General features: G+C 43.3%; 2 protein-coding genes across 3 annotated transcripts; one reads left to right on the forward strand and one right to left on the reverse strand.

Moving 5' to 3' along the window:
* On the forward strand, nucleotides 1-12143 carry LOC118409485. The gene is made up of 8 exons (XM_035810533.1): nucleotides 1-739; nucleotides 2945-3155; nucleotides 3503-3809; nucleotides 4732-4827; nucleotides 6255-6315; nucleotides 8253-8826; nucleotides 9264-9367; nucleotides 10962-12143. The coding sequence occupies exons 1-8, from the start codon at nucleotides 48-50 to the stop codon at nucleotides 11098-11100; spliced, it is 2184 nt and encodes a 727-aa protein (XP_035666426.1). The 5' UTR covers nucleotides 1-47; the 3' UTR covers nucleotides 11101-12143.
* Nucleotides 11449-18105, reverse strand: LOC118409484 (GRB2-associated and regulator of MAPK protein 1-like). Of its 2 annotated transcripts, XR_004830448.1 has the most exons (3): nucleotides 17550-18105; nucleotides 11889-14393; nucleotides 11449-11839 (listed from the first exon to the last, which is right to left on the reverse strand). XR_004830448.1 is itself a non-coding variant. In XM_035810532.1 (2 exons), exons 1-2 carry the CDS (start codon nucleotides 17733-17735, stop codon nucleotides 12192-12194), a joined length of 2388 nt encoding a protein of 795 aa, XP_035666425.1. In that variant the 5' UTR covers nucleotides 17736-18105; the 3' UTR covers nucleotides 11449-12191. The 2 variants fall into 2 exon arrangements, 1 of the variants encoding a protein (XP_035666425.1); XM_035810532.1 differs by having other exon boundaries at nucleotides 11449-14393.
* Nucleotides 18106-25077: the final 6972 nt, after the last annotated feature.

A 25077-nucleotide genomic window follows, 5' to 3' on the forward strand; every position in this document is an offset into this window, starting at 1 on the left:
CCTCAGTGCTATTTGCAATTTCATACCTCAGTAGTACACTTTAATAAATGCGTCGGCAAACAATAAAAGGTGACTTCCTCTTTTCAAGTTCCCCACCAAATGACCTTTGTTCGACCCCCCTTTACTGCACTTGGGGCAAGATGGCGGGCCGCGGTACGCTAGAGACAGTGGAGTGGATCGACTACAGGGATTTTAGCCCGGAGGAGTTTCTCGAAGAAGCCAATGACTTTCCCCAGATGGTGCAAATAAGCGAGGGTTTCTACGGAGACGGAGAAATGTGGAGTTTCTCCTCGGGACAGATCTTTAAGATCCACGGCGTCAAGACGCAGGAGAAAGTGGTGACCACGGTAGAGGGAGGGCGCGACACACCCGGAAGTAAAGTTGAGAAACTTCACATCCCCCTCAACTATGGGGGGTATTTTGAAGTTTTACCGTCAGAACAAGAAGGTACAGACGTTGTCTACAACAGTGTAAGAGAGGTGGCGAAGAACTTTCCACGCTTCGTTTGTGTGGATACGGACATGTCCGTCACAAGTGATATGGGAGGGGTTCGGCTGCACCGCGGGGACCAGTTAGAACTGTTGGAAAACGCCAAGCGACCCACCAAGACTGGTCTGAGACCCTTTCTCAAGTGCCGCGTGAACGATGACAAGGAGTGCTTCCTGCCTCACGAATGCCGGGGAAGGTTTCTGGTGATTCCCGACGAGAATTCGTACACCATCTCAGAGATCATAAAAAGGTGGGCCCACTTGAATAAAATTTATTTATGATGTTTTTTTAACCACCAGGTGTACAAATCCTTTGGTAGTAGACTGTACATGTAGGTGCCACACATTCCATGTTAGGGCTATTCCGACTTCCGCGAATACTTCTTCCCTTGCTTCCACGTGAAACTAAGAAACACAATGGTAAAGACTCGTGGTTTATTGTATCTGATATCTGTGATGTGTATATGAAATGCTTGACTATATGGCTATCAAGCTGAGGCTTTTAGTGAGTCAGTGATGAGTCCATGCGTCTTTTGGACGCGTTATTCTAAAAACAAGAGAGGAAATGGAGGCCCATGAAATGTAAGACCCTCCCAAAGACGCCCTTACCCAGTGAGGAGCAGATCCTATGACAAGCATAAATTCTGATTGACCAGGGATGCTACCAGATCACGCATGTAGCCAAGGTCGTAAACTGTAATTGTCATTCGTGTGACCTGTCTGACAGCACATTTGCCCCTCAGGAAGCCCCATTTTCTCTAAAAAAACTGTCTGAAACTCCACACCCTGGAAGGGGGATTGTTTGGGGATGCCCCGGACCCTCAACAATACTCGCGACTCTCAGTCCGACTGGGAAACGTAGACACCTTATCAACATCAACAATGTAACATTAGATATTAACATTGATGCGTATCGCTAATACCCCTGTCACATTATCCACGATCTTCCGGCGTATCGATGGAAGATATTAAGATCGACAGAGTGTTGCGCGTATACGTATTTTTTTTTACCTGAAAACCGCTCCTGTCACATATAAGCCATACTCTGTACCTTGTATAGTTGTTGTGCAATAAAGTTATTATTACAAGCGAGGCTTGGGCGATTACCGCGGAATCGTCGTCCGATCGATTTTCGCCTAATGTGAGGGGGGTATAAGGAAGAGGCTTTCAGTTAGGCATGTATGTTCAAACCTCCCTTCACAACTTATCTGTCAATACAAGTGATTGTATAAAAATCTTAGATCTGAGTATGGAAACTATGATACATATGCCACACAGATTTTGTCCACTTTATGTTAAATGAGAATTAGTGTTCATTCGCCTGAAAAGGGCAGATACTTACCCAAGACGAGAGAACATGCAAATATTGTATCAGGAAAGCAATGGAAGATGAACTACATTTTATCTGTTAATGTTCACAGTGAGAAGTGAGCTATTCCTAAAAATCTACAAAGCAAACTAGGCTAAATCCTATTATAAGTTCCTTGTCATTCTCTCAAGGAAGGGAGTAATGTGTTCTTCTGTGTTTTTTTACTTTCTGGTCTAATTGATGAGATATTTCACTACATTGAAATTAATGTAAAACTACATGAACCTATAAAAATGCATTTAGCCACGAGGCACTTTCTCGCTGACACGGGTAACAACACAACTGAAGCCCAGCTAGCGCGCGGCTATCAAACATTGCCTGCTAGTCTTAAGAATGGTCTGGTCTTGTTTAGACACAGCGTCTATCGGCTGTAGCAGTTAGTGTCAGGCTACAGATTATTAATGAATGAAGGAAAGACCTTTATTGTATATTCATGCCTCGACGGACTAGGTACAGGTCACTGGTAACAGGCATAACAGACATGTGCAGAGACAACAAGATGCAATATTATTTCTCCATGTTGATTTCCTTCATTATTTATAACTACTAGTATTTGAAGGTGCTAAGCTAACAGGATGGTTAACATCTTCTCGCTTCTTTGTACAGGTGTAGATATAGGAACTCTCACTCTCACTCATCCTCGCCGATATAGGAACAGATAATGTTTGATATACAGAAACCCTGATCTAGGCGCATCAAAAATAGAAATTTATCCGTTGCATTAAGATGTTCAAAATATGGAAACCCTTTTCTGATTTATTCATAAAGCACAATTCGTTTCTTGTGGTACAATCTACAGTGTAATATGTTTAGGGAAACGTTCGGGTTATTGACTGACAAAATGAAGTACACTTCAGGAGCAAACTTACGTTGGGTATACTGTAAATGCATTTAAGTTCGCGGGGATTTAATTTCGCGGTAGCGGGAAAAGGGACTTTCGCGGTGGATTTAAGTTCGCGGTAACACCATAGACTGCAGTCTAAAACCATAATAAAAAATGTTCGCGGTGGTTTTAAGTTTTCTGCATTTACAGTATTATCGTCTACTTAGGCCATGTTGATTTCCTTCATTGTCTACAACTTGCCAGGTTCCCCCTCCCTCGGCGTGTGCAGTTCTACGGCGGGTACATCAACTACTGCTCCCCGGAGGTCATGCAGTCGCTGGGGTACTCGTTCGATGGCATCCTGCGCTTAGAGGGGACCACGCTGGAGAAGTACCTCGTCGCCACCACTCAGGGTCTCACCCAAAAGACCAACGAAAACAAGAAAGATCTCCTGGTTATGCCTATCAAGGCGAAAGTGGGTCTTGAGGGCGTTCTTTTGCATCCATTTTCATCTTCCTAGTAGTCATGTCGACGTCTTCACCTATGTAACGCTAAATTCACCTTTATCCGCGGGGTAACCTATATCCGATAGGGATATCAAGTCGACGGACGGTGCATGTAGTTTGAAACTGCGATGTGTTCAATTATTCCAGTTTGAAACATCGTCCATCAAATTGACATCCCTAAATGCTCTAAACGACGGATTTAGGTCCCCCCACAGAATTGACATCCATAAATGCTCTAGATTTAAACAACGGATTTAGGTTCCCCCTCAGATGAAGATAAATTAGCGTTAGAAGCAAATTTGTCGTTGTTTTTCAGATCAAGTTTTTAGTCGCCAAGGGACTGTTCGAACGAAGCTCCGAGTATGAAACAGTTTTGACAGCCTTCAGTCGTGACTTTGACGTAGACAGGATGTCGGAGCACCCGTACATGAGTTTTGAGTTCGCCCCCCTGACGTACCCCGACGAGGAACCGCCGCCACCCCCAGCTCGGGGCCAGTGCGAGGAGCCGCCCGTGCCCGGAGCAGACGAGGCTCCGCCCAATGTGGACCGCTCCAGCAAGCCGGACAGCCTCGTGAGAGAGTTAACTACTCCGCGAGCATCAACATCTTCACAAGCTGAATCAGGTGAACAATAGTCAACCGTTGTAGTGTTTCAGAGGGTTTTTAAGATTGCTATATTTCATATTACCCCTTCCAGTTCACGTATTTTGTCTGTCATATGGCGCCTAATACCCCTCTCACATTATCCACGATCTTCGGGCGTATCGATGGAAGATCGGCCATATTTAAGATCGACAGAGGGTTTTGCGTTTATTTTTAACCTGAAAACCGTCCCTGTCACATATAAGCCATACTTTGTACCCAGGACAATTGTGCATTGCGTAATAAAGTTATTATTATAAGCGAGGCTCGGGCGATTGCCGCAGAATCGTCGTCCGATCAATTTTCGCCAAATGTGACGGGGGTATAAGGAAAATTGTCAATCTGACATCTGAGTCATCAAATTAAAAAAGAATAGTGTAATTCACACGCAGATTAAGGTCTTGACGGTTCATGTTAGAGTGTTGCACTTCTTTGATTGATTGATTGATTGATATACTTATGCTTTTAATTTGTTTATTGTTTACTGTTTATCTGCGCATACATGTAATACAAAAAAAATCATAAGATTGCAAAGGGTGAGAATAAAACATGTAGGAGGAACCAAAAATCCAAAAGGTTTATTGTGGGTTTCCTCTTACTTTAACTAAACATTTCTGGGCCTAGTGGCAGTTTCAAAGACTTGAATGGTACATGCTGCTTTCTATACTCCGTACTCAGCATCGGAGAAAGTGTACGAGAGATTACTTCCTGTACACTGAAATAGCCCTACCGCTATAGTGATTGCACAACGCTGTGTGGCCCAGGGCCACAGAAACGGAGATAGGCGTCGACAGATGCGCCATGTTTGATTCGAGAGGGACTTCAATTTTTTAATGGTAATTTGATTATGTGAATTTCTAATGGTATACATCGTTTAATCATTAAACTTTCTACTCTACTCCAGAGAACTACGATTATGACAGTAATGAGGAAGACTATGAGACCATATCGGACGATGACTATGATAGCGTGCCGGAGGGCATAACACCTCCCGTAAAAGGTTTGTAGACACTAGTTTTACCTTTAATTATTTCATGTGATTCTATAAAAGTGCATCTTAAATAATAATATAACGTTAGTATAGCTTCCAATAGGCTATAGAGTATAACACCTAAAATCATGGCCTTGTTCGAATACTAGGCACTTATTAGAGTCCATTCCAAGACACCATGAGGGTTTTTAGGCGATATTTATAACTAGTCTGAATTATTTTCAATCAAAGAATATCTGAGTCACAATGATTAAATTATTTTCAAAAACTTGACTAAGAAAATACTCATTTATTTGAATTTCTTTGAATATTTTAGAAACATTTTGAAAGTAACTGTACAAAAATATCTTTACTTAGAATAATTGTGAAACCTCTCTGTGATTATTTCACATTTACAAATATTTACAAAAAATGGTAAACCTGGCCAAATGGTAAAATTAGTTTATTGCCCCCATAAAAGTAAGCCCTATTGTTGTATCTGTATATTTTTAGATTTCACTGCTGGGCACTGGTGGATCCTTTGTGGTGGGCCTTTGTTGCATGGCACCCAACCATACTTTGCAAGGATGTGTGAATTGCTATATTCCCAGCCCACCGAACCATTTACAAAAAATAGTAGAAAATGGTAGAAAATGGTAAATAATGGTAGAATGCTGTTATCATTATTTAGAAACCATTAGAAGTATCCAATTCCACACCATGAATATTTCCAAAGTTTTACAGGACCAGGGAAATATCTATAAAGTTGAAACAGTGTTAAAAATATTTCTGAAGTATCAAATGCCCTAGACATATAATTACAAAACTTTAAAATCAATTCTAAACAATGGCAACAAACATCCGCATGGTGTCTTGGAATGGACTCTACAATACCGTGAAAATAATCCAGGTACAGGATAAAAATATTAGATATCAATGTACTGATCACTGTTCCTGAATGGATTTACACTCAAGTATTGGCTTATTCTGTTACTTAAAGCATGTGACTCCTACCACGTGCACAAAGAGCACAGATAAGCACTGGAAAAATATGAAAACATTTGCATATGCAGTTGAACCAGTACCATCTTTGTTTCTCTCGAAGCACATGTTCTCTGAAGATACCTGAAGACTAAATACTATTCTGTTCACTGTTTATCCATGTCTCTGTCCTCAATGAAAACCGCACTTTAGTTTGTCAAGTTGTTCATGTACAGGTACAGGACCTGTACCTAAACCTCTATAACTGATCACCGTACATTTACCAGGTGTAACGTTTAGGTACACATCCCTATGGCATCTGTTAATTTTATTTGTGGCAAATGTAAACAAACAGCTTTTAATGTACGCGCACAAAGTCGTTATAAGAACCACAAATGTTTGAGATACATGTGATTTGGGTTGGGCTATTCTTCCTCAGATCCAAATAACACCCGTGATGTTTTTATTTCTACCAGGAGAAACCAGACCTGCAATACCACCAGAAGAGGGAGAATACGAATACATCGACGAAGACAGGTCAGCCATATTTTCATTTTCAATCCTTTCTTCTGACGTACTTACGTACGTTGACCTCTGTGCTGTGTTTACGTTCTGAAGGCATAGCGGGTGAACTTTACCCCCCATTGTTCTCAGTCAGTTTTGGCGAGCGTTCCGGTGACTACCATGAAAGGAATCAGCTTGTGCCTTCAGGGTGTTCGCGGGAACCGAAACGAACCCCAAATGTCAGAAGAATTCGAGCTTGACATTTTGTTTTTGCCCGAGTTTGTGATTGTTTTTTATTTGTCATCAAATGAGGGCCGTATTTACAGAACACCCATAACGCAGCTCTTGTAAAGTGTTAGATCATTTGGAGAAGGTAGTTTATAGATTTATATACGCTCGTCGCGATCGTAATTCATGGAATGTGCGTTAAGTGTACTTTCCAAGTAGAGGTTGGTGGGAAAGACTTTGACCTCCTATCCGTTTGCACTGATAAAACAGTAATGCCGATAAGGAAGTAAATTCCTCAAGAGTAATGCCACTTGGTGGAACATGATATGCATATTGATGTTGTCGTGTTTCCGTTTTGCCGTTTTCGGTTACATTTTTCGGCAGATTATGTTTAAACTGGTAGACAGAAATACGGGATAGGAAAACAAAATGTGGAAGAGACTGCGTCACAAACTAGAGTTCGGCGACTTCATGCTCCATGAAATATTCAGAGCTTTAGTAGATGCAAACGAATACAAAATTTACATAATCGATGCATGGCTATGTTTACCTGACTTATCGCTTGACTTGACTTGACTTGATTTTATTTAGATCCACTTTTAGCTAACAACATTATGTTGCCAGCTATTCTTCCAGTGGTCTATATAAAATACATCACTACACGCACAACATTTCACACATACATAACATAGTATGTACATTACAAGCTATACAGCTGAGAGAAAATACAAGTTTAATTAGTAACCATTCGTTAGAGGAAGCGCTTCTTTTCTGCATTGGTCCTGGGTTTTGACAGTTTGATGCAGTTTGTTGTTGTTGATCGTGTTTGGTACCGACTGTTGGTTGACTGGAATGTGAGTTGGGTGTAAAGTGGTTTTGGTAGTCCTGTGTGCACTATCCTGCAGAATGTGGCAAAACTTCTTTTTTGTATTCTTTCCTTTACTGGTGACCACCCCAAGATGTGTAACCTTGTTGCACTGTCCGTCTGTATCACAAATATGACATTCTTATCATTTCCCAATAAAGAGTTATAGCATAATAATTACCAAATTAGGTCCAGATCACAATTCGTATCTGGTTATGTTCCTCCTCTCATGGAACATACATGTGTTACATACATTGATGTCATATTAAGAAAAAATGGAATCATGGATTTTTACATTATTAATGCTAACTCATCTTTGCTATGTTTACGTTATCTGCATGACCAAAATGATATGAATTGGTCCTTCTTTTCTTTATCCTCTTTATGTTTAGGAGTTTCTTTTGCGACTTCGTAGGTTTGTGGACACTCTCAGGCCGAAGGGCTACAAGTCTGTCCAGCAGTTATTGGGTTATCTTTTTCACAACCAGACACACGCACAAACGTTTCTTAAAACATACCATCCCTTTATCCTTGTAGTCCAGGATAAAGCTAAGGGCACAACCCGCCGTACGTGCAATTTGTCCGTACGTTTTTTTGGCAGGCCACGTCCACCACGTATTTCTGAAAACGTGGGGACGCTCATTGGCTGTACAGGGCAGGTGCGTCGCCCGTACTGGCACGTACGGGGGCGAATGCGCAGCCCGATTGCCTGCACGTTAAGTTCTAGGGCGTGTCTGTGTGCTCCTAAATCCGTCGGATTCCCTACGAGTTCGTACGGAGGCGGTACGTACCACTTACGGATCCCAAAAGATTGCTTATTTGCACATACGGCGGGTTGTGGCCTTAGCTTAACACTGTTCGTTCTCTTCCGATTCAGGTGCACTTCGCCTGGCGGCGCTGCTGCGGCTGACTCAAGGCAGAAGGCACCCCAGGCCCAGGCCCAGCAAAACCCTTTGGCAACGGAACTCAAAAATCTGTTCTCCCAGCGTCCACCACCCACCAAGACAACAACTCCTATCCGCCAAGATCCACATGTCAGTAAAGGACCACCTCCCATACCATCCGTGGCACAAGCAGCGCTTCCTCCTTTCGGTGGAGTGAAATTGCCAACATCACCAAAGCCTACTTCAAGTCCAACCAGCACAGGAAAAGTTGCACAAAGCCACAAATCCGCTTCCCCCAAGACCCCTATCCCTAAACCTCCTGTTGCGCCAAGACGAAAAACATCATCTTCCTCAGATATAAAATCGGTTGAAGGCTCGGCCAGTCCTAGCCAGCCGCACAAGCCTGACCCGGGCACAAAGCCATCAAAAGTGACGGGTCGGGTCTCACCACTGCGGGCAGTTAAACCTGTGGGAACTGAAGTTAAAGCTGAAGACAAGAAAGAAGAAGGCGAACACATTGGCGTAATCCACAGTGCACAGAGGAAAGCAGCAAGTGGGCAAAGAGAGGTAAGTGTTTTCCTTAGATATGCTAAGGCAAACGACACATTTGCGCAAAGGGACCCGGCCGAGCAGTTTTGGGGAACGAAAGATATAAAACAAAAACGCAAAACGGACCAAAATAAATCAACGACAAGCCTTGGGCATATTTATTGGCATAAACTTAACTTTTTCGTTTCCGCAAACAGCCCGTCAGCCCCCGGGTAGGAAATGTGACGTAGACCTAATAAGTAATTGATTATAAATTCCGCGTTGTAAAATGGTGTAAGAGATCTTTGTATGCTGGTCTTTGTTTTCAGTTGACGTTCTTACGGTGCATGACCATGAGTTAAAAAAAAACATCCATTGCGAGTTCAAGAACATGTAGGTCTTAAACCCCAGGGTCTTTGTACTTTTTTTAGTCATGACGTCAATAAATTTTCTTTCCTTCCTTGTTGTTTGTGTAGACGTTCTCCAGTCTGAGTGATGTGCCGGCAAACCTCTCCCAACTGTCCATCAAGCAAGTCAGCAACTGTCTCCAGCTGCTCAACATGGCCGAGTATGTCCCAAGGTCAGGAAGTTTTCACTAGAGGGAGAAGATTCTAGTCTCCAAGCAGACCATACGGTGCCTCAGAGATAGTATCAAAGCTGGTCAGGGAGTATAGTGCCCGTTTGGCTCCCTCTGGCCGGCTATACTCCTTGGCCAGCTTTGATACTTTCTCTATTATAAAGGCACCGTTGGGTCTGCTTGGAGACTAAGAAGATTCAACACAAAGTAGTGGTTCTATAGTCTCCAAGCAGACCCTACGGTTCCTTAGAAATAGTATCAAAGCTGGCCAAGGACTTAGTATAGCGGCACCGGTGCCCGTTTGACTCCCTTTGGCCGGCTATCTCCCTTTGGCCGGCCATACTCTCCAAGCAGACCATACGGTGCTTCAGAGATATTATCAAAGCTGGTCAGGGAGTATAGTGCCCGTTTGGCTCCCTCTGGCCGGCTATACTCCTTGGCCAGCTTTGATACTTTCTCTATTATAAAGGCACCGTTGGGTCTGCTTGGAGACTAAGAAGATTCAACACAAAGTAGTGGTTCTATAGTCTCCAAGCAGACCCTACGGTTCCTTAGATATAGTATCAAAGCTGGCCAAGGACTTAGTATAGCGGCACCGGTGCCCGTTTGACTCCCTTTGGCCGGCCATACTCCTTTGCCAGCTTTGATACTATCTCTTTAGGCACCGTTGGGTCTGTTTGGAGACTAGTGGTTCTACTGCATCTACATGACTGTCTCACCTCACTAGTCTCGTAACTACTCTAGAAGCCCTCCCAGAAGCCCTTTCGTATACATTCTATTACGCAGTCATGCGGGCGCGACAAAACTCTGGGTAATATGTCAAAGGTAAAGTCCCCTGATATGTAAACAGTGTCCTCTCTACCATTGTTCATCTGCATATCATTGGCCAAAACGCAATGTCAGGGGCCTTCACCCTTGACATATTACCCAGAATTCCAGTCAACCTCGCGAGCGTCATCGAGGTCGCATTACAAAAATACTCATTCGTTCATTCATTCATTGCAGCTTCGGCCTTTGCACTATTTCTCCATTACATTAACCACTGAATAATTGATCCGCTAAATAATAGCTGAATGCAAGACTTATTAGGAGTAATCACGGTAACTTCAAGTAAGTATGCACCCTTTTGCACATGTTGTCTCTTTGGATTGCTAGTACCAATCCAGTGGTAGCTGGGGCAACGATCGCAAGGAGAAAAACGTATAATTTAGCGTTGTTTTTCTCTGCAAACAACGCTAATTTCGCTAAATTGCGTTTTTCTCCTTGCGATCGTTGCCCCAGCTAATCCAGTGGCAAAGTGGTGGGTGTTCGACATGCAGTCTGTAGGTCGTGAGTTCGATCCCTGGCCGCTATTCCGGATTCTAAAGACTTTAAGAATGGTACATACTGCTTTCTCTGTTTAGCTTTCAGCATATGTTCTTTTGCATTCAGCATATGTTCTTTTGCGACCAACCTACGAAGTCGCAAAATAACACATGTGAACACACTGGTAGTCAGTCTGTGTGTTCACATATTTGATTCAGTGGATTGCATAAAACTGTGTGTCCAGGGTTTTGTCCGACACGTCATTTGATTGACCCAAAGTCTTTGCCTGTAGATTCGAGAGGGACCAGGTCGACGGGAACTTGATGTGTGAGCTGGACCGAGAGATGCTGACAGAGATGGGCGTGTCACGTGTCCACAGCATGAAGCTCAAGAAATTCATCAAGGGATGGCGGCCAAACGCAGATAACTGAGTTTCGGTGACTATTTTAGATGTTCATGGAAGCTCATCTGTGTTGGTAGTTTTCACAGTACATTTTAAGCTAAACTTTCTTCCAACACAAAGTTATACACGGATCAAATTTTCAACGACTACTGTTGCCTTCGTCAGGATCAATAATGATCCTAGCACGTTTGACCAATTGCTGACGTCACGTATCCGAAAGATCACGTGTCAAGACCTCTAGCTAAACTTAAGTCATAAATGAAGTCATAGTCGGCGAGAAAACGACAATGAACAGTACTATATAGCTAGTTACCTGATTTCTAACTAAAGTGATGAGTTTCAAAAAGAGAATTGTTTCAACTCGGCTGCCTTATCACACATACCTATTTTATTGCTTGTGTTCTCGACGTTACAGTCAGACTGCAATCATGCATTAGAACTTGATGTATATGTAACGCTATGAATTCGGAAACTAATGTACATTGTCATGAATTGATAGTAAAAATCAGTCTTGGCAGTTCATATTTCTACAATGTATAATTATTAGCAACACATTTTAGATCTGCACATATCATATGCAGTATCCGTAAACAGCATAATATTACATATATGCGGCTGTACAATGAATTATTTGTATACCTGTTCCATTGGTGCTTATTTCCTATTATATTAACGCTCCGCTGCATGGCGCAGAATTATTGGTCAAGTTCCATATATACATATTTATCAGAGCCGTCCCATACCGCACGCAAATTATAAAGTCATACCTTGATACCCTGCGACCATGGAATGTAATGACTATGCTGATGAGAGTACCAATACAATATGAATATGCTTTATGTTCTGTTGTAGTGTCCTCAACTATTCACATGAAAGTAAATATGTTGATAAGCATCCTTTGTCATTTCTAAAAGCAACCATTGAATGATAAAGAAATCGTGATTTTTTAAATAAACGGATACAAGACGGAAGATCCTGAATTTGTCTCTGACAGCCTTAGCCTTTTTTCTGTCCCATGGCACTTTCATTTTTCTATGTCCTTTCAATGAATAAAACACAGGTACAATTTCACAGATTTACCCACTTCACTGTACATGTAAAACTTGTATACTTGGTTGTTTACGGTCTCCATCCTTGTGTGAACTTCAGGATTTTCAGCGCGTCTAACTTGCGCAAGTTCATGTCCTGTGTCATAATGGTTTCGTCCACGTCGCTCAACAGGGCGCCGTCTATCCGCTCCCGCTCAAACGCCGCGATGACGTCATCTCCGAGGTTAAGGTGACGTAGGCACGCCGTCACTTCTGAGACAGACAGTGTTGACAGGTCGTCAGGCGGGACCCATGTTGGTGAATCTGCCGACTGTCCATGTTTGCTTTTCTCTGACGGATCCGTCAGTGCCGGTATCTCAGAATACATCTCCTCTACGTTATCGTAGTCAGCGTGTGTATTCGTAACTTCTTCTCCAACAGGAAACTGACACGTATCGCTTCCCTCTGTACCTTGTATGTAGCCGCCACTAGGAGGTACCATCTGCACGGCTGGGCTCTTGGGGCTATCATAGGCTTGGCTATCTTCGTGGCATTTCAGTTCTTCAAGTGACTGCACGGGAATCTTGTGAGGTGGCGTCTGATATTCACTATCGCTTTTGATGTCTCCTTTTTCTTCAGGGCCACCGGATGAGGGCGGAGGGTCTTCATACTCTTCTTCATCTTGTTCAGGTTCCTTCGGCAGTGCAAGGCGTATGTTCAGTGGAGTTTTGTAAGAAACGAGTGTACTTGTTTTGTCTGTTGATTCCATCTGCTTGACCAAGTCTTTGACGGACGCGCGCTTGTCAATGACTGGTTGGTCTCCCTCCGACGCAAGTGAGTCGTACAGGCTATTTTCAAACGTGACAAATGATGTGGGACCTTTAACGGTCGACTCGGTGATTGGCTTAAGTGTGGTGTAATTTCCGCCCGTTAAATCGGTGTAGTCGCCACTCGTGCCTTGGTCTGATGTCACTGTAGGTGCTTTGGGTCTAGGCGGTACTGGGGGCGGGGTCTTCTTGGACTCTTGTGCCTTTTTCAGCTCGCCTAAAAGTCCTACCGGCACCGCCGCTGGAGGTATCTTAGCCCTGCGTGGTTTAATTTCAGGCTTAGTGACTGTATCTGACGTCTTATCCTTCTCTGTAGGTGGTTCTACGGGGGAGTAGTACTCAACAACATTGCTCTGTTCCATAGGAGGCGCGGAAGGCACCACTGCCTTCTGCAAGTCCGGGTCCTGATATTCGGGGGTTTCTTCGTATATAGGGTTGGTTGAGGCGATATCTCCTACATTTGCGTATGTAGCGAGATCTGAAGGTTTGAACTGCCTGGTTCTGTCCTGGTATATAGAAGAGTATGGTTTACCCATCACGAGAATGAACGAATCCATGTTCTTGCTGTCCACGAGAACGCTCGTGCGGACGTTGGACTGAAACAGGCGCAGAATTTCCTTGTTTTCCGAGAGTTCTAGGTCGGCTGGACTGAACTGGATGTCCGTGTTGATGGAAAACTCGACCTGTGAGATCTGCCCGTCGTCTTGAACAGACGTCCCGACGATGACTTCATCCCTATAGGTGTGGAACAGCCGGACGTAACCCGTGAACTCGTCGTCGTCCCCAGGGCAGTCCCCGTGCACGAGTTTGACGTCCTGCGGCAGTTTGAAGTTGTCGATGACGTTCTCCACCGTGTAGGTTGTACCGCTCTCGAACTCAAGCGGTTTCAGGGTGAACCGTGCTTTCAGATCGCCCGGCAAGGTTACCAGGTCACCATCTTGGTTGCTACACGTGAAGATCATTTTTGGCCTTTGCACTTCAGGCTCTTTGTTCTCAGTGTGAGAAGTTCTTCTCCCCTTGCCTTTGAACTGTGCCCTCAGCTTGTGGCCGAGCCCTTTCTTGTGTACTTCAGGAATCTCTTGAACATGTTGCACTGGTGCTGGTTGTTCTCTTGGCTGTGCAGATACAATCATTATGACGTCACCTTTTTTACACAGGGGTTGTCGTGGACCCGTGGTCGCCATTCCCATCTCCGGAGACGCGACCCCGGCGGGAGGGAGCTCACTGTCCAGAATGTCCTCCTCTACAAGAAGCCTTACTACCGGCATCTTGGACTGCAAGTCCTCGTTGATGACTTCCTCAAGGCTTTCAAAGACCTTGACGTTGCTTTGATTTTGCAGGAGTTCGAAGCGACCAGGGTAGGCGAGCGGTATGTTCAGCTCGGGGCCCACCACAATACCACCCTCCTTACTCAAACTCTGTGCCATGACCTTTTTACTGGTGTACGTGAAATGGAGGAGCAGTATCTGAAATAGAAGAAAACTAGACTTCAGATAAACCAACTTTCAAATAATATACAGTAAAACCTGTCCAAGACGACCACCCGGGGGACCGGGCAAAAGCGGTCGATTTGGTCAGCTGGTCGATTAGAAGAGTGTCTACTCACAACATGCCCGTTGCATAGTTTAAATGGTTTCCGTTGCCGTGGTGTTTAATGGCAAATAGCAAGCACACGCACGTGCATCCGACGCCATCTTTATTTTGAACATAATATCGTAATGGTACTCAAAATCCGACGCAAACTGGCCGAATTCGGCACAAAATCGCGCTAGTTATCATTGAAAATCGATGACACCTCAAAATTTGAAAATGACGCGGTCGTTATGGACAGGGATTTTGTCCCAGTTTTGGACGGTCGCGTTGGCCAGGTGGTCGTTGTGAAGAGGTCACTTAATGATTACGTCAATGGGCAAAATTTTCGGGACCGAGAAAAAGCGGTCGTAATGGCCAGGTGTCGTTAAGAAGAGATGGTCGCTTGGGCAGGTTTGACTGTATTACTTCGGCCCTCTAGATAAGAATACACCGTAGTTTTGTTTAACAACGTTGTAGGTAGGATTTATTCAACACATACATATAGCATGGCATCCGGCACACGTATACTGATCGCCATTATACCCCGGGCCCCTTTCCACTAGGATGGCGCTCTCGCCGCGCGCTCTCTGCAACCTAAAATTTGACAGATCGCTCAACGAATTGTATAGAAAAGAAACGAATCTTTTTACACTTTGTGCGTTTTGTTGTCTTCTTGGTCACAGTTTTACACTTTGTATGATATATCAAGTATGAAATTGAAGGTTACACATATCCTATGTAGGTCGCTGTCAGAGCGCAGCGCGATCGCCGTCTAGTGGAAAGGGGACCTGAAGTCGTCCGATTTTGAAATCGACAAAGGGCCGTCCGTATTTTTCACCTGAAATTCAACGAGGCTCGTGCACCTGCTAACACCGGTCGATCTCTTAAAATAGACCGATCCTGACTGTCAGAAGCGCAATTAGCAGTTCAACCAATGAGAAAATGGCAATTAGCAGCTCGACCAATGAGAGAGTGGCTTCATGTCGTCCGTCAAATATTTGTATTCTTGTGCCTTTGTTTTGAATGTCTACGTTTTGACAGAAGCTGTGACTACTCCCCAAACAGTGGTTACACTCTGGCTGTTTTTGACATATTTTAGGAGTTTTTGTTGGGCTATCTACTTTGTACCGTAATTTTACATAAACGTACAAAACAGAAAGCCCGACAAAACAACTAAAACGGAAAAAAACGGAGCCGGACCTCTGCTTGGAGAGTGGATTTCGCGACCCTTATAGGCAACTGAGTGCTTACTATGACAGGTGAATGCTTGATAGTCTGGCTGTAAGAACTGAACCGTGTCTGATCAGTATGTAAATAACCGGAGAGTCGGCGTGGTCACAGCTCCGTAAACAAGTGCCCGGGGTTAGAATTTCCAGAAACTACTGAAGCATAGGGGAAGCAAAAGGATATGACAGCTTCATAGCTATCGATATTTCTCCTCATCCATGTTTGCTTTCACCAGCAAAAAAATCCAAAGCCTGTGTCTATCAACATATTATGCATCATATTTATTTCTCATTATTTCACGTTGGAAAGCAAACAGACTGAGTTCAAACCGTGACCATATTGACATATGTGTGAGTGAGTCAGTATATATGTGTATATGTGTGTGTGTGTACGTGTGTGTGCGTGTCTGTGTATGAGTGTGCGTGTGAGTCTGTGGTGTGTGTGTGTGTGTGTGTGCATGTATGTGTGTGTGTACCTGTGTGAGAGTGTGTGAAGTGAAGTGAGTGTGTGCGTGCGTGTTTCTGTGTGTGTGTGTGTGTGTGCGTGTCTGTCTGTTTGTGTGTGTGTGCGTGTGTGCTTGCAATTTTACGTGCAACCAAAAAAGTATTTTGAACACTTTGTATGTGCACATATCACAAGATCATAGGGCGTATGAAGTTTGAATTGAAAATCAATAGATAACATTGCTCAAGTAATAAAACATGTTTCTCATGCATATAATATATTCTGTAGCAGGCTAGACGTTACGTGCATGGTGACTGAAATGTTCCTGATCGCTGATTGGTCAACTCTGACTAACATTGTGTTTGCACTAAACGTTGTATAAACAACATTGCCATTACATGTAAGGACCGTTAGAGTCCATTCCAAGACACCATGAGGGTTTTTAGGCGATATTTATAATTAGTCTGAATTATTTTGAATAAAAGAATATCTGAGCCACAATAATTAAATTATTTTCAAAAAATTGACTAAGAAAATACTCATTTATTTGAATTTCTTTGAATATTTTAGAAACATTTTGAAAGTAACTGTACAAAAATATCTTTATTTAGAATAATTGTTAAACCTCTCTGTGATTATTTCACATTTACAAATATTTACAAAAAATGGTAAACCTGGCCAAATGGTAAAATTAGTTTATTGCCCCCATAAAAGTAAGCCCTATTGTTGCATCTGTATATTTTTAGATTTCACTGCTGGGCACTGGCGGTTCCTTTGTGGTGGGCCATTGTTGCATGGCACCCAACCATACTTTGCAAGGATGTGTGAATTGCTATCTTCCCAGCCCACCGAACCATTTACAAAAATGGTAGAAAATGGTAGAAAATGGTAAATAATGGTAGAATGCTGTTATCATTATTTAGAAACCATTAGAAGTATCCAATTCCACACCATGAATATTTCCAAAGTTTTACAGGACCAGGGAAATATCTATAAAGTTGAAACAGTGTTAAAACTATTTCTGAAGTATCAAATGTCCTAGACATATAATTACAAAACTTTAAAATCAATTCTAAACAATGGCAACAAACATCCGCACGGTGTCTTGGAATGGACTCTAACCTCTTTTAAAACAACCTTTTCATTGTAATTTAGCATGTCCAGACACTGTGCATGGTTCAGGACGAACTAAGTTCAGCGTTGTTGCCTGTACTCAATTTGCAGTCTACTAGACCTTCTTTAGTGTATGATAATACCCACAGATGTGTACATATCATTACAAGATATAAGAGTTAATAGCCCTAAATTGCCGTACTACTATTAAACCACACGTTGCTACAAACAGAGAGTATACACCCAACAATTTCCACTGAATTTACCTCATTCTTGGATAGTCCCGGTGCCTCGCACTCCGCGTATGTCACTTTCACTAACTGAGGAAGCTTGTGTGTGTCCAGTAGGAGGTCTGGAGTCAGAAACTGTCCTTCTTGGCAACGGATGTTCTCCTTAATAGTGAAGATATCCTCGCTATCGACTGGCGCGGCCATGGATGTTACATCTGCCATTGTTTCTTCCAACTTGAGTAACCGAAAGTACCGTGTACAGAGCTATTAGCTACAAAGGTTTGGGCACGAAATCTACCTACAACATGGGACCATCCAGAAATTGGCAGAAAGGCAGAAGGAAGTACAGAGTTTTGCCTGAGGGAAATGTCACATCAGATATACTGTATAAAGTCCGGACACAAAAACCCAGGTACCGACACACGTCCGCAGTTGGTTTCAGCTGTGATACAGCATACACAAGAAAAATGAGACAACGTTCCAGTTGTAAGTAGCTGTTGGAAATCAGGTAGATCTTCACCCGAAAATTATCGACTTTCCAACTGGCGGCTGCTGTCAATTTCCCCACCAACACCCGGAAGTAGATTTTCGTCCCAAATGAACCGCCCCCAAAGGTGTTCGTAACATGAATAAACATCAATTCTAGCTGCGTTGAAGGAAGCAATAACTTTTTTGTTCTTTTGACATCAGAACGTTTATTAGTACCCTGCATAAGTGTCAAGTTTGGAAGGAAACGTATAACATAGAATGATATTTGAAGTGGTAATGAAAGTCGTAGTGAACATTTCGCTGCGGTCGGTACGTGCAACCTGAAACCTGTTTAGGTACAGGTGAGTCTTTGCTGTGTGACCAGGTGTATGACGTCATCAGGCTGTCTCTGGGGAAATCACGTGATCTGAGTCACAGGGAAACTCAGTGAAATGATACACACTTCTATTGCTTTGGAAAAAGTTTTTTACATTCATTTGTTAATGATTTACTGATCAATAAAGTTTAGAGGCAAGTGTAGTTTGAAATTCTTTAAATTTGTGTATGTATAACTGTACGAGCAGACTACAAAGGGTTCTAGAAATAGAGAAAGGTGGTATGGTTGGTTGTCTTCTCTCTCGCAGATTTTCCCCGATGCACGGGCAATAGTTTTACGTACTTTATGCATGGTTTCATTTGATCACATAGGGAGATGAAATATAAATGAATGAATGAATGAAGACCTTTATTGCACATTTTTGCCACGCCGGGCTAAGTACAGGTCACAACAAGACATGCTGAAAAGATACAGTTCACAGATACAAAAAAATGAGACTATTGCTGGATAAATTCAACTTCTCCTCGCAAAATATAACCACACCCCCAGATAGGGATCTCGGGTAAAATCTCAGGACTGTTCGTGCAACTGCAGGTGTAGGCCGCCTCTCCAAGCACGCCGGGCATCACACTCTACTCTCTTCGATAAGTGTGTTGGGCTCTTTAATGAATGAATGAAGACCTTTATTGTACATTCATGCCTCGACGGGCTAGATACAGGTCACTGATAACAGACATAACAGACATATGCAGGGACAACAAGATACAATTTAACTAATTGAAGGTACTAAGCTAACATGATGGTCGACATCTTCTCGCTTCTTTGTACAGGTGTAGATATAGGAACAAATAATGTTTAATATACAGGGTTTATCTAGGCGCATCAAAAATAGAAATTTATCCGTTACATTAAGATGTTCAAAATATGGAAACTCTTTTCTGATATATTCATAAAGCACAATCCGTTCCTTATGGTACAATTTACAGTGTAAAATAAGATGTTGTTCAACTTCTACCTGTTGTAGATCACAAAATTTGCAGACTCTATGCTGCAGAGGAGTACGGTTGTGCCTTCCAGTTTCGATATGTAACTTTTGGCAACTTATCCGGAGTTTGCAGAGGGTTGATGCTTGATGCTTACACCTGATGAAGCTCCCTAATACGCGGGGCCGCTGGCTTTACGTTACTATCCGAAATGAATTTCGCAATACCTTCTGGGCCGACCCTATGATCAAACTCACAGTGCTGATAAACAAATGCAACCGTGTCGCGCACGTTTTGATATAACGTTAATAAACTAGAATTCAGTCATAACCACCTATGTGTTTATATGTTATAGATTTATTAATAAAATACATAGTATTTCTTAGTTGGAACTTTTCTTCTGTCCGTCTTCAATTGTAACGTCATGGTAGAAGTTAAACGTGTGCCTCTCGGCGCAATGACACGAAACCTAGTCCTAATATCAAACAAATCTTTCTGCAATCATTTTTTATCTTCTATTCAATTCGAGTGTAACCTCTCGTCAGTATTGCAGGATCTTCATCATGACTCTTTTGTCTTTTTTATAATATACCCACAGAAAAAATACCATGAAGCGACCGAGAAAAGATAGAGACATGTACACTTTCACTGCGTTCTTAAGACAAGGCAGGAAAATATGTTTTAAAAACGTTCTTGCCATTGTAATCCAATTTTTACTAACGATTCTAAATATCTCAAAGAAAACAGCCTGGATACTATTTTGTGACGAATGACATATCTATTTATCTATCATTCTTGCACAGAGGACTTACATGGGACTTGCTTTGCTTCCTCAGATGACTGGTTTACTACGCTGACGTTCTGGAAGTCGAAAGTGACGCCAGGAGCTAATCAAAAGTGACAGGAAGACAGAAACTATCACCGTCATGGTTCAATAAGGGTTGGTGCGCCCTGATGTAAATTGCCTCCTTTTAAAACACATCTTACAAACCAGTCACTGAACCCTGACTGTGGAAGATTCCACTTTCCCACCACTTTTGATTCGCTCCTGACGTCATTTCCGACTTCTGGAACGTCAGCGCAGTGAATCAGTCATCTGATAAATGCCGACAAGACCGACTAAAAACTGTTCTACCAAGACAGATGCTGTGGTTCATTCGAACGTTTACGTGATATTATTCTACATCTTTTACACCTGGTAACACATTATCAATTCAATTCAATTCAATTCAATTATATAAAAACTGACTGGACCATTGAGTCGTCCCTATTTTGTTCTTCCACCATCCGACCAGTTGCGCCTTTAGTAGTGCGGTTAGAACGTTTCATGGATTCAAACCGCTGAATCATGGTGTTGACGCTGCGTGAGGACATGGAATCATCGTCATCTGTCTCTAACCCTGACCTTATGGTGAAAGAATCTGTCCTTAACGTTCTTGGTTGCATGGCTATCTCAGTCTCTGTCTGTTTACTGTTGGGTACAGAGTGTTCAAAGACTTTACTGTTGCTTTTTGTCTCGTTTTCATGGGAAGTAAGAGCTCTAATTTCTACCCCTTTGCTAACATTAGCAGTGTTCTGTGAATACGAATTTCGGCGACTGGAGTTTGATTCCTTTTTCTTCGTAGTGAAGTTCATCCGCGGTCGATTGATGTCCTTTTCACTGTTGTTAGGTGGTGTTTCATCCGCCACTGCCGATACTTTCTTTGTTTGCGCTGGAACAACATGTGATGGTCCAACCGTCTTCGGCTGACGTTCGGTATTTCTCGGTGGTTGTTCGGCTCTAGTCGGCTCACTCGTCGTGTTCTTCCGCCTAGCGTGCCTGGCAACGTCCGTCCCGACTGTACCTTGCCCACTACTGAGTCGTCTTTGCAACATTTGTTCTATAGTTACTGCGGCCTGTTCTACATCAATACTGTCGTTACAAAGATCTAAAGCACTACTGTCGGTACTGATATGTTTGACATTAGCATATTTCGTGGCACTGTTAGCTTTTGGCGGCAAAAAGTCGGCTTTTGCGGAGTACTCTGTAGTGTCCTCTGGTGAAGACCGGGATGCCGTTGGTCCTTGTGAAACGTTCCCTACAGCTACCGTAGGCTTTGTGACCGAAGTTGTCCTTTTTCGCTCACCATGTTGACCATTGTTATCGTACACGAGCTGTCTTGAGTGCCTTGGGTCGTCCTCAGTCGCCTCCTCCTCGGCAAATCTCGTGCTCTCTTCGTCAGGGAAGATCTGGGAGATCGGCGGTGCCTGTATGGAGTCCTCCCCCTCAGAGTCATCGTACACGGACTCGTTATATTCCACCTCCACCAGGTTAGTTTCCGAAAACCTGAAAAGCCCCGTTGTCGCGCTGCTGAAGGCGTCAATGTTAAGAGACGAATGAGACACGCTGTTGTGATAACTCTGAACGTGATGTGCCCACCGCGCCACCTGGCGGTGTTTAGTTGTCTCTGCACCTTCCGCGCCCCCATCAGAACGATTGGAAGTAACAGGTTCTAGGCAATAACTACCGTAGTCTACAGATCTATCTAAGCTTTGAATCCTGCCCGTAGCACGGACACTCAGCTTGTCGGCCTGAGAGAAACCGTTAGGTGGCGAGCCAGTCTCAGGTTTGACACCTGTAATGTTCCTATCCAACGAGCCGTAGCCTATATCATCCTCAGGTACATGTCCCATATATACTACATCGTCATAATCGTAAAGGTCAGCATCAAAAGGCATTTCCACAAACTCTGGCCTTCGAACTGTTCTTTCTTTCTTGACAGTTTTGTCAGATGCAGGCACGAGGGGATAGTATGTTTTTTCAGACTCAATTTTTCGACTGTTGACACTCGATGTATATCTTGCATTTAGATGAATGGCAGGGGGAAAGAGTGCACTATTGTAGGGGATATCGTCCGGAAAGTCTACAACGACAATGTTGTCGTCGACTTGTCCATTCACCAGGGTTTCTTCTGTTACATGGACCTCGAAATGTTCGTGACTGTCTTTCCGGAGTTTTGTTTGTCCTTCGCTGCCAAGGTCATTTGCTGGTAGGCCATCGTCTACGGTAATGATAGTCGGATCCTCATAGAAGACTATGTTAGACTTACCCTTCTTTCTCCTTATACTGTCTTCTTTGGCGCGAGCTAAATCTCGTGGGATAGCGATCCCATCTTCGTCGTAAAGAAATGTACTCAACCGTCTAGATTGTGTACTTGAACTATCGTCACGTGCGTCGCTATTGTCAACATCAGCGACAACATCGGTAAGGCCAAGATGCTTGTATCTTAACGACACATCTTCTTCCTTTGGTGGCGGTGGCCTAAGAGACTTCTGTTGAGGTGTAACCGTATTCAAGCGAGTCTGCTTGTTTGGTCGGGACTTGGGTGTTACCGGTATATCTGTGTCACCTGGTGTCGTCTGCTTCCGGGGTTCGGCTCTTGCTTCTTTGGGCGCCCTGGCGACGAGAATCCGATCCGTAGAGCGCATACTGGACCTCTTCTTGTCAGCAATGGGCTGCAGAAGGTTCGGAAATGACCTGAAACTCCGAGATTTCTTTATCAGAGCAGGTCGAGCTGTTATTTTGTCCGCCATTGCTGTTTAGGTTACAGTCACTATCTGGACAGTCCGAGAAACGGGCGGGCGTGTGCGCGACGTGGATATTACAAATCCGTCAACAAATCAGATGATCTGATAAAATATCCCCAAACATACCCTAGCCGTTTGTCGCATGTCCTTTGGCTAGATCACTAGGGGACTTGCACTAATGGCAGTCCAGCCTCGCCATTATAGGATATAAATCAATACATCAATGAATCAGGCATCCAATATGTACCTGAGATATGCCATAAGATCCTTCAGAATACGTGTAAGCTATATCGCCTCACGGTGTGGGGTCCGACTCGACGATTCCGTACGTTAGAATGATTACAAACGATATGGAGATCAACAGGAAAAGATGGCTCCCATTTGTTGCTGACAGCGAGTTGAAAGGAAAGGTCACCGAAAACAAGACTTTCTACTTGGGCCTCAGACAGAGTGCGTGAGAAAATGTGATGTGTGTGAGGCGTTCCCTGGGGGCAGGTGGGCGGTTCAAATGGCGCAGAAGGAGACATAATGGACAGGAATTCTGCGCCAGCGGGTAATCAGGTACGAGCGCAGGGTAGCTGAATGGTAGCACGGTCTCCAATCATTCCACCTGGGTGCACCATGCACAAATATAGCGCTATTTCACCTTTATCTGTGGGGTTACCTATATCCGTTGTTTTTAGAAACGGTATTTAATGATATCATTCCACGAAATCATCTTCCGGGAGAGACATAAAACGGGGGTCCCGTGCTCGAGGAGGTGCCTCGACCACGTCAATCAGCCTCATTACTCAATTTGGGTGCCTGCCTATGGCACTGGCTGCAAGTGCACCAGATAGATATCAAGTCAACGGACAGTGGTTGCAAAGTACAATTTTTTGAAAACATTACGGTTTGGTATAAAAACGGATATAGGTTACCCCAATATTTGAAAATCTTGCAGTTTGATGTAACAACGGATATAGGTTAGGTACCCCCCAACTTGCCGGTCAATATCAGCAACAAACGTATGGGGGCGCTTCGGAAGATTCGAGGCCTCTTTTCTGTAGACTCTACCAGGCTCCACAGGTGACTGGAAAACAGTAGAAATTTGCCAGCTAAACTGATATCATACAGATGAGTTAGCTGGCCGAGGGCAACATTTGTTGTCACCTGTGTTTTTTTACCAGCTAACTCCTATTGCATGTTGTCTGTCTATTTGGCCAATGTTTACTATTTTTCCGGTGACCTGTGAAGCCTGGTAGAAGCTAACTAGTCTGTAACGTTATCTATTTCAAGGCCGAAAAATGTTCCCACCACAATCACACACCACATGTAGACCAGTCTTCTACTTTCTGCGTATAGTGTCCAAGCAGATGTTAGATAAACAGGGAAACTGGGCAGAGACCAGGCGGAAATCATGACTAGTTTCCTTCGGAAGGGCACAGGAAGTAAATTCTATGGCAGAAATCATTTTTTTCTGATTTCAGGAAAAAAAACACAAGAATTTTCTTCGAATTCTTTTTCGGAGAAGGTCAACCTGACGAGAAAGTACCAAATGGGAAGTATGTTGTGTTGTAGCCTAATGATTGTACTTGTACACAATGTAGAAGTGATACTAGAGAGGTAACCATGCCTGACTGAAAAGTGAAACTACTTGGATAGTTGTAAAAGTGGTACAAATATGTAAGTTAAGTCATGAGTGTATTTGCCAACTTCATAAGTGATACCAGTCTATCATACCAGCGTCACTTTTACTACACTAGTTAACTTCTTGAGTACAGGAATGAATGGCTTCTTGGCTGTAATACCACGTTTTGTCACTCCAATTCTTGTTGCAACGTTTATGGTGTCTATTTTGAAAAATTAAGCCATCTTGTTTCTCTTTTACCCATCTTGTTTTTTTCGCCCTATCTCACTATTTTTGCAGTCTGCAGAGGATGTCATCCATAAAATGTACTTGGCGTGGCCTAACACCTGTTTGTAGAATGTCGGCAACTGTAATTTATTGCTGGATTCTAGGTGGTAGCCATGAGTAATTGACTTGTTAACACAGACATACACTGTTGCGTGTAGACATTTATAACGTTATATCTGTTGAATGACTCCTGTATAATACAGTACCATACCGTAGAAACGTCTTTACGGTTACCTCTGACGTCACACCGCTTTTGTGCACTACGCTTTGTTCCACACGTTCGACCTGCGACCTTCGACCAATCACAGACGT

Source organism: Branchiostoma floridae, chromosome 2, assembly GCF_000003815.2.
Source record: "Branchiostoma floridae strain S238N-H82 chromosome 2, Bfl_VNyyK, whole genome shotgun sequence".
Lineage (NCBI taxonomy): Eukaryota > Metazoa > Chordata > Leptocardii > Amphioxiformes > Branchiostomatidae > Branchiostoma > Branchiostoma floridae.

Excerpts from the sequence above, each read along its gene's own strand:
- LOC118409485 (XM_035810533.1), top strand. The coding sequence starts at position 48 with ATGCGTCGGCAAACAATAAAAGGTGACTTCCTCTTTTCAAGTTCCCCA. Across the intron at positions 740-2,944 it reads ATCTCAGAGATCATAAAAAG|GTTCCCCCTCCCTCGGCGTG; the intron begins GTGGGCCCACTT and ends ACAACTTGCCAG. Across the intron at positions 3,810-4,731 it reads ATCTTCACAAGCTGAATCAG|AGAACTACGATTATGACAGT; the intron begins GTGAACAATAGT and ends ACTCTACTCCAG.
- LOC118409484 (XM_035810532.1), bottom strand. The coding sequence starts at position 17,735 with ATGGCAGATGTAACATCCATGGCCGCGCCAGTCGATAGCGAGGATATC. Across the intron at positions 14,394-17,549 it reads CGGGACTATCCAAGAATGAG|ATACTGCTCCTCCATTTCAC; the intron begins GTAAATTCAGTG and ends CTTCTATTTCAG.